Genomic DNA, 9,736 nt, shown 5'->3' on the forward strand with positions numbered 1-9,736 from the left:
ATTTTGTTGTCCCTATAAATTCTGAACCCAAATTATTCGAAATCCTGGTCCAAAAAAATTGAAAGCTCTAGAATGTACCGTGCAAGTGGATTTTGAAAGTCACAAGCGGGTTGGTTTGGCTGTGAAATACAGCAAAAGCCTCCAGAAGAAGCAGTTTTTTCTCTCTTTTCCGCAATATTCCGCGGGATTTTCTGAATTCTGCGGACACTACTGCGTTCTGCGGAAATTCTACAATCCGCGGAATCGCGGAATTCACGGGGGACAGTTTTACACAAATATGCAGAGGAGAAACAAGGAAAAATTGCCAAGGAATGGATATGAACGGAATAAATCGAGTGAAATTGATGTCTAATCTGCTGTATGTGGCTTATTTGAACATGTTTCACCGCAACAAATATTCTATCCTTTCGCTGTGTACTATTTTGCAGGTGGTCCCGATGACCAATCCGGCTCCGAAAGTGATGGAGCAGTTGGAGGTAAGCCACCTGCGAAGTAAAGTTATTCGTGCTAGAGTAGTTATTATAACATTATGATTCCATTGTGCGGAAAATAAATCATGGCACAAAGGCAGTTTCTGAACTTTACTCATGTGCTCATTCCGGAGGATCAGTTTTGATTCAATCCTGCAGGAATTTGATTATGACGCAAAGGTAGTTTCCGAACGTTACTCCAATGTGCTCGTTTTCGAGAATCAGTTGGAGTTGCTAACTTCAGATAACAAAACAGCATGTGAATCTATTCACAGGCAGATCATGAATGTTGCAACAGTCAGTATTGGTGTGACTTGTGTCTCAAAGAACCTGTGGACAGTCCCGTCTTGACCAAACTAATCGTCATGACTGTAGACATGCAGCTATGCAGTCAGTAATCTACGTACATTCTATCAAGTAACATAATCTACGCACATTCGATCAAGTAACGTTCCTCGAGTAACCAGGATTGTGAATTCTCTGTAATTGACTTCCATCTGTCACTGCTCTGCACAATGCAAATTGTTCTTTCAGCTGCCGTTGGAGGTGCAGTCGGCGGGATACTGGTTCTTGCAGTTGTCATCGCTATACTCGTGTTATATCTCAAGCGACAAAAGTATGTGTGTGTGTGTGTGTGTGTGTGTGTGTGTGTGTGTGTGTGTGTGTGTGTGTGTGTGTGTGTGTGTGTGTGTGTGTGTGTGTGTGTGTGTGTGTGTGTGTGTTAGGACGAACTTCAAGGGACTGAACAAGCTTGTTTGTCTTATCCGGAGTTCTTCTTATCCGAATCTGACAAAAAATTGATTTGCATATCAAGTGGATTGTATTTAAGTGAAGGTGCATGCTGTGGCACATGGAAAGCATCTTTTTCATAACATGACCCAGCAACAAGTAAGTACAATGTGCAATGAATGCATGACAGCATGTCCTCCGCCTTGTCACATGTTTTGCCAGTACAAGAGGCCTCCACTATCGGGAAAAAAACTACAGCCAGCGCACCGAAAGCTCGTACTACACGCTGATTTTGTTCAAATCACGCTTGAAATTATAGTCTGTTTCAAAAAGATTTACAATCAGGTTTGGGTCTTAAAAAGTATGAAGATAAGGGAACTTTGGACAACAAAGTACATAGAATGGCTTGTTAGGACACGGCAAATTGTTCTGTGAAGGTTTCGGAACAATTGGATCAGCCTTTAAGGAGTTAGAATTTCGGCCAGGTTTCCGGCCTTTTCCCATGGTTTACAATTTGCCCAGGAAGCCAGTATCGATTTTTTATCAAACCCACGATTTATCCTTTCCTTTTTTGGCGTTGTGGTTATGAATGCTGTCTGCTGACCATGAAGTTGTGAGTTCAAATCCCAACCTATCCTCAAGTCAAACTTTTTTTCTTCATTGTTTTGGTGATCAAGCTGGTACAAGACAAAGAAGATGGCTGCACCAAACGACTTGTTGTTGTTGGAGCTCGCGCTTCCTGCCGAACTGACTGACACTTGACTGGCTCACGCCATGTGAACACACCCTATCAAAATAATAAATTCTACTACTACTACTAGTAACTACTACTACCCACAACACTGCAATGCCAATGGTGTGAGTGAATATGGAAGTCATCGCGCTGTAGCTTTTTGAGATTTATTCTAGTATTTCAAGATCGCCAATTTTTATTTGAATTTAGCAGTCAACGCCGTCTTCTATCAGCGTTCACAAGCGTCTGCTTTTCTCAAAATGTTGTCGAAGTCACACGGATAGCTTTGCCAAGTCATGGCCTTGGGAATGAGTCCGTGTCGATGTCGTTTTCGTCACACAGTGAGTAAATTGCATCGCAGCTCAAAGAAACTATTTTGGTCACAAAACGAATTGGGACCCATGCCGCTCGTCAACATTTACAACACTTTCGTTTCGACATGTCCTCTCTGACTCCATTATCGATACGAGGAAGAACTCGTTTGTTGTAAACCAGATGTAGACGACAGACGTACATGACTGTATCAACGTGAGTGAGTTGTCATTTTTCCTGCTTTCGCGTGGAATATTTCTTCGAGTTCACAGTGAGTTTTTCCAGGCAGCGCTCGAGTGCTCATACGGTAAGACGCCAAACTCCGCGGGCAATCACCAGGATTGCAAATCTTTTTGAAACGGACTGTAGTTCGTCTTCAAGAACGTTCGCCGTACAGGAGTTTGTCGTAAATGAATAATTTTGACTTGATACAATGCCTGGCCAACCATAGGATTGGCTCTAGTTCGTACTAATGAAAAGTTCGCCTTATCCGTGTTCGTCTTATCAGTGTTCGCCTTATCAGTGTTCGTCTTATCAGTGCTTGTCTTATCAGTGTTCGTCTTATCAGTGTTTGTCTTATCAGTGTTCGTCTTATCAGTGTTCGTCTTATCAGTGTTCGTCTTATCAGTGTTCGTCTTATCAGTGTTCGTCTTATCAGTGTTCGTCTTATCAGTGTTCGTCTTATCAGTGTTCGTCTTATCAGTGTTCGTCTTATCAGTGTTCGTCTTATCAGTGTTCGCCCTAACGAGGTTTGTCTGTAGTGCTGGGAACTTGCGGCAAACAAGTTTCACATGTGCACTTGATGTGTCGTGCCCCATCAATTCACATGTGCACTTGATGTGTCGTGCCCCATCAAGCGGCTTCTTTACCGTTTGAACCCTGGTTTAGTGCCTGCATTGCATCCACAGAGGGGCTTCTGGTCAAACTGGAAACGATGCCTCCCACCGGCCTGCGTAGACTTGATGTGTGCTACCACAGTACCTCACTGGCCTCTTTTCTGCATTTCCTTAGGACCTATTACTAATCTGTTCTTTGGTTAATTGTCTTGATTTTTGTCTTTTCCAGAAAAGACAAGCGCATGTTGTCTCGCAACAGCAGCAAGTTGGTGCTGGTGAACGGACGTGGGCAGAAAGAGTCACAGTCACAGGATGCTAATGACTACGAAGTCCCGGAAGCCACGAATGGGCCGGGGCGAGAGAAAAGTAAGTGCACCGTGGTGTGCACTCACAGTAGAACCTGCCCTAGCCGCATGCCATTGGTGCAGAGGAAACTGTCCTGATATGACAGGATCCCGCTTGATCCAGGGATGCACGTTCGATCCACAGCACTTCGGCGCATGACAATTTGTCCGGTCGATACAGGATTCCGCTTGGTACTGTATGGTATGGCAAACACAGGTGTTACTGTGCTTGTACTAGTAAGTGAGATACGTGCTGTTGCTGACAGGGCACGAGGGAGGGGGGGGGGGGAGGGCAGTGTGGTGCTGCTAGGGGTCGTCACAAAAAGTTTTTTTGTCGTCCATGAAACGAGCATCATTTGTTTGGGTCGGAGGGGGGGGGGGGGGTGGGGTGCGAGCCAAATCACAAGTCAACCGACACTGTACATAATGTACATGCATGAGATATTCGTCGTCCAGCATAGCAAGCTGCATTCGTTTCAGGGGGAGGGGAGGGGTCCGAGTGCGAAATGAACGATGCTTGTTTCAGGGACGACAAAAAACACTTTCGCGCCGACCCCTTATGCCATCCTAATGATGCTTTTAAGCTGCTCATTCCAATACGGTTGTAGCACAGTCATTCATGCATACTTGGAGCACATTTTAAAAGACATTGCCACATCCAACATAGAGCTCAGCATTCGTATCAGTGCTGGCTCTCTTCCCACGCACTCACTAAAGCATCAGGTAGTGCTCAGGCATCGTCTAGCAGTATGCACAACAAGGTTTAGATGCCAGCCTGCCTGTGTGCCTGCCTATGTCTTCTTTCAGGGATATCACGGAATATGTTCCAAACTGCGGACAGTAGCTTTGGAAAGTCACCCTGGACAGGAGCAATCTACTGTGAAGCTGGAGGAGAAGCGAGCGTCGCACTCTTCCCTACGGTTAATGCTGATGATTTGGTTGATAATCTGTACGACACGATGACTCGAGATTTGAGCCGGCATGCCGCTGAAGAAGGCACGTACGACGTTTTACAGCGAGCTGAGCCCGTCAAGCACACTGCAGCATTCCCAAAAGGGCGACCGTCCGCCCGACCGCATGGCGACACTGGAGAACTAACGGATCTGTATGACACGCTGGAAGCTAGGGATGCTGCTACTGCGGGGGGAGATCCTTCATTCCAGGCGCGGAAGAAAGATAAAGAAGCAGCCAGCGATGACGGTACACACGCTCAATACAACACCCTGGCACCAAGATCAACAACAGTCAGTGGCGGCCCGCAGCCGATAAACCCCGTGCCTTCAGGCAGACCGCAGGTTGATCGTCAGCGGCACAGCACAACCACGATTGGCCAACGTATTGCTAAGCGACCGGCGGCATCAACTGACTCTCGCACTTTGCCTCACAGGCCCCGGGCTAAAATCCCACCAAACTCTACAGCGAGCGTCACTGTACCTGACTCTGGTGCCAGCGCCTATGAGGTGAATGACCTCGAGACCACAGAAAATTCAGTACGACCTCCACTTGCCAGTGTCAGTGGTCGGCCGCTTCCACCACCAGGGACTTGCGCGTATGAGGTGAATGACCTCGAGACCACAGAAAATTCAGTGCGACCTCCACTTGCCAGTGTCAGTGGTCGGCCGCTTCCACCACCAGGGACTCCGTCGAAGTCCCCGCCTGAACAGCCAAGAGCCACAGATAATTATGAAGTCACCGAACTTGAGGAATCCACTGAAACAGTTCAACATGACGAGGTGGGTAGTACTGTGCAGAAGCCGCATAGTGATGAGAGCAAGAACAGGGACAGTGGCCATGGCGCTGACCATGATGACACCACAGACTACAACTACGCCACTCCAGAGAGTATCAATCAGCTGAGCAAAGCGAATGCCGCTAAACTGGCAGCCTCTTCTTTGCAGGGAGCGGAGGTTGAGTCGGAGTACGACTGCCCTGACTCATTCATGCCAGCAGCAGCACCGGCAGCGGCACAATCCACCAGTGGCCTGGCGAGACCGTATGTAAACGAGCCATCTCCCAAGAAGCGAACAACGAAGCTGCCTGATCTCCCAGATGACAGTAAGCCAGTCACGGAGCTTTCAGGAGAGCCAGCAGGCATACATGAGTAAGTGCATTTGTTGATAATATACAATAGCAAGAATACATGCATTCAGGGGCCATTGTACATAATTATTGAGTCAATCGATATAACCATGTAGTTCTTTACCTCATTAACCTACATGAAAGCACCAACATGTCACTCTCCTAATTGTGCATGTACTTCATGTATTCAAGTACACTGCCACACCGAACAATGTGCATTGCGGCAAGGAATCCACGCAAGGCGAGACTTTCAATTGTTCCGAGTTGTCAGCTGCAACCGTGGCTTACAGTATTAGGCTGAAGAGTCACGTGTCTGCATGTGCATGTGTGTGTGTGTGTGTGTGTGTGTGTGTGTGCATGCGCGCGCGCGCGTGTGTGTGTGTGTGCATGCGCGCGTGCACACACACACCCGTGCAAACATGTTTGTATGTGCATGTGCACACATGTGTGTGTGTGTGCTTGTGTGTAAACTTGCGCGTACTGTATCTGCTTGCTTTTCAGGAGTAACAGCGCATCGGAATTGCAACAGTCAAATGAGCGGGATCTATACTCTGTGGCAGACATGTCAAGAAAGGCATCGGTAAGGCAAGACATGAGCGCGGAAAAGCCATCACCAGAAGAACATGATGTGTACGCCAGACCGGACATGACAAGAAAGACTTCGGTGAGACGTCCTGCCAAGGCAATCGAATCGTCCTCGACTGGGGAGAAGGATATCTATGCTGCACCCAACATGGCTAGAAAAACATCCGTCCGGAGACCCGCAAAGGATCAAACAGCAGCAGCAGCAGCAGCAGCAGTAGCAGCACCAGAGGCCCAGGTAGCCGAGTCGAGAATTCCAGAGAGTGATGAAGACGATAAGGAAGTGCCTCCGGTCAGGCCAAGGAGAGAATCAGATGAGTTGGAAAATGCTCCTGTTCCCAAGGAATCGTAAGTCGCTCACACTATGTGTCACATCTGTTGTTCGGGATAGATGGTGTGGCTGCTGAAACTTCCTTTCTTAGGTAGTTTCATCCACATGAAATGTCAGGATGTGTCAGCCGTTGGGCGGTTCACTAGCCAATTTCCAAGATTCCTTTTGAATCTCTCTCCTTCTCCTAGAGAGACCCACATGACCAGTTTCTGGGAGTGAGCAAGTGCAAGTGTAGGTGGGGGGAGAGGGGCTCTATGCACGTGTGTGCTTCTCTTCCCCAAGCAATCACTCACATCGCTCGATGATGTGCATACCCATATGCATTCGCAGTAATTTGCCAGGTTGAGCCAACTGCACAAGGCACATTTGTGCACAGTCCGTCAGTTCACATGCAAAAGTAGAAAATAGAAAAGATTGACAGTGAGTACAATGTAAAAAGCATGAAGACACAGTGAATTAGGACACGAGGACTGTAAGTTAGTCAACTAATATATTCGGCGCTTTTATATTTTCGGCTATTTTCGGTATTTGTTCGAGGGAAAGATACAAACGGGAAAGTCTGAAGAAAAAAATAGACTGTCACCACCAGGATTCGAGCCAGGGACCTTCGCTTGAGGCCAGCGATGCTCTAACCACTGAGCTATGGTGTAGCTGTTTTCGGCCTAGCATTTTTTGGCCGAAATTTTGCTTTGCATGGTTCAGCGTGACAGTGTATACAGGCAGCTGCAGGACAGGCCGGAATTTTAATGCGGCCGAAGTGTGTTTTAGCCCTGGGAGGCCGAAATGTATACGCGCCGAAAATGTGTAGACTTACAGCCATAGCAAGAGAAGCTAAGCTGCCAAGAGTGTGACACTCTTCATATGTTGGTCTCTGGCGGCGAAAACTCACCTCATGTGTTCAAAGTACGTTTTGTACTACGTACAACGCAGGCCAGCGTGCGCACAGTCCGAATATCTTCCATGAACATGCTGTTGATGACTGTGCTCACATACTGCCCCCCCCCCCTCCCCGAGTGGATTTCTGTCAGGGAGTCACAATGCTACTTTTTTTACTACTCCACTGCTCGCTAAAATGGGTGGGAGCATACACCTTGAACACTGCACCACTTACGTAGCACAAGTAACAAGGGGTTCTGAAATAGTACAGAACTGAAATGGCAGGATAACTTAAAAAAATTCATGGTTCGCGTGAGACTCGGTTAGACATTGTTTTCCGCATCCGTAGGAACGCCACTGCCCTCAAGGATCAAGGCACAGATCCTGCTCCTAAAGTGGTGGGATGTGAGTAGAGCAGATTAACCACCGAAGTGGACCAAAAGGCAGAATATTCTTGGTGCTTGATTTTCTACAGGAACGAAAGCGTGGGTCTACTTGGTCATGATGAATTGGAGAGAAAAGACTCTCCCACAGCTCAGCTACGGAATGGCGAAACACCCCATGCAGATGAAATGGCACAGGATGAGCCTGGAGATCAAGCAAGCAGTGGACAGCCGACAAGTCAAAAGGTCCAGACGACACGTCCAGTTGTCATGCCGGTGCGTAAGAGAGCCTCCAAGTTTGGTGCCGTCTCCGGCAAAGCACCACCGGTGACCCCTCGGTGGTGAATCTCAGCTGCCCATCATTTGCTCACCCGGTGGTGCTCTTTGCCGATTGGCTAAAGGAAAGTTGCACTATTTTGTGCCAGGAAACTATACACTGATGACCATTTGTACAGCAGTGGCCTTGCCAGATAACTCTGAGACACTTGAGATTGTTGAGTGCATTGTGTAGAATAACGGATCAAGTAATTTATAACTGTGATATGTATGTGAAGTTGTACCCAACTCACTTCATAGAAGAAGAGGATGGTCAGACCTCACTCGGAAGTATAGCATGCAAGTGCAACTGTATTTCTGTCTCCTTGTTACATATCAGCTACATGTACTTGGATACATTATTTATGGAAGCTCTATCTTTGATGCTGACTGATTCGATTACACCTGTACATGTACACGTACGGCAAATTTTGCAGAATGAATCAGGACATTTGCTGAGTATTACCTGGAATATGTCTCTACTTTGCTGTACTGTTACTGGTGCATCTTCTTCTCCAGAACCATAGCATTGGAATGTAAGTCTCTTTGCCAAACAAGTACTTGCCAAGCCAACAGTCAAGTACTCTAATTTCAGAAATTTTCGGTGCTCAATATTTTCGGTATGAGGGCAACAGGCAAGGTTAGCCATATAATAGGTGAACAGAAATTTTCGGTACAGGGAAGCAGTTCCCCATTGGATTATGTGTGCTAGTGTTTGTTCGGTGTATTGAAATTTTAGGTATGAAACAGACGCACCGAAAGTACCGGAAATAAAAGTACACCGAAAATTTGTGAAATTACGGTAATCAGCATTGTTCTCAAGACTGTAATAAGTTACTATTATGAGGAACCGGTGCACCTCCTGTTTCCTAATTCTACAGCAGGCCCAGGGAGACACCCATCGCTCTGGCTTTGTGCATGTACGAGACATGTGGATTAATTGGGTGTTCGTATTGATGCATGCCCTTGAATCAAATGCCAACATCCAGTGGGCTGTAACCGAAGGACTCGGGATAAGAAAGTACAAAAAAATAAGTTGCAGCTCAAGTGGCCGGGAAAATGCTGTATCAGTAGCTAAATATTGCAGACAGCAAACAAAGCATCCAGGTGCGTAGTACACAGATTCTCTCCCCCCCCCCCAGTTCAAGGCACATTAACTGTATTGCAAGCGGCTTAGGCTCTACACTTGGGAAGAGGACAAACTTCAGGCTCCTCACCAGCAACATTCTTTGAAAGCTTCCACACGTGTACTTTCATGCCTTCTCCTCCGGGTGCAATGCAGGCAAAAACGCAAAGAAACAAGAACTATGACTTAAGTTTCTGTTTCGTCATGTGTACACACTACGGCGCACTACTCAGCATTGAGAAGCACATCAAATTCACACCGTTACGTGACTTAGACTGTTAGGCAGGTCTATACATACTGCAAACACCGGTGGCTGTGCAGTAAGCACTAGCCCACTTCATTCCTGAAGTTACTTCCGTCTGATAAATGCGCTGTGCATCTAGTGACGGTGTAGGCTGTCGTCTTCCAAAGGAATATGCACGTTATCACACTGAACTTAGCTATACAACTCCGGGACTGCACCCACACTGCGGTTTCCCGCATCAATTCGACTGAAAATCAAACTGCACAGTAACAGCCGTGAGCGGCCCGCAATGAAACACGGAATCGCGCCTCGGGTAAAGCAACGGAATTTCTTGTGTGACAGTATGTATGCACCATAGGTTACAGTACACTGATGT

The 9,736-nt window shown here is 47.0% G+C and overlaps 1 protein-coding gene across 1 annotated transcript in view; it reads left to right on the forward strand.

Moving 5' to 3' along the window:
* LOC135831046 (uncharacterized) overlaps positions 1-8,473 on the forward strand; it is a 30,359-nt gene extending 21,886 nt beyond the window's left edge. Inside the window, exons 20-25 of the mRNA XM_065343294.1 lie at positions 429-476; positions 1,005-1,086; positions 3,310-3,446; positions 4,232-5,525; positions 6,005-6,433; positions 7,768-8,473. Coding sequence (XP_065199366.1) covers positions 429-476; positions 1,005-1,086; positions 3,310-3,446; positions 4,232-5,525; positions 6,005-6,433; positions 7,768-8,020 — 2,243 coding nt within the window. The 3' untranslated portion in view covers positions 8,021-8,473. The remainder of the gene's footprint in view (positions 1-428; positions 477-1,004; positions 1,087-3,309; positions 3,447-4,231; positions 5,526-6,004; positions 6,434-7,767) is intronic.
* The last annotated feature ends 1,263 nt before the right edge of the window (positions 8,474-9,736 follow it).

Source organism: Sycon ciliatum, chromosome 1, assembly GCF_964019385.1.
Source record: "Sycon ciliatum chromosome 1, ocSycCili1.1, whole genome shotgun sequence".
Lineage (NCBI taxonomy): Eukaryota > Metazoa > Porifera > Calcarea > Leucosolenida > Sycettidae > Sycon > Sycon ciliatum.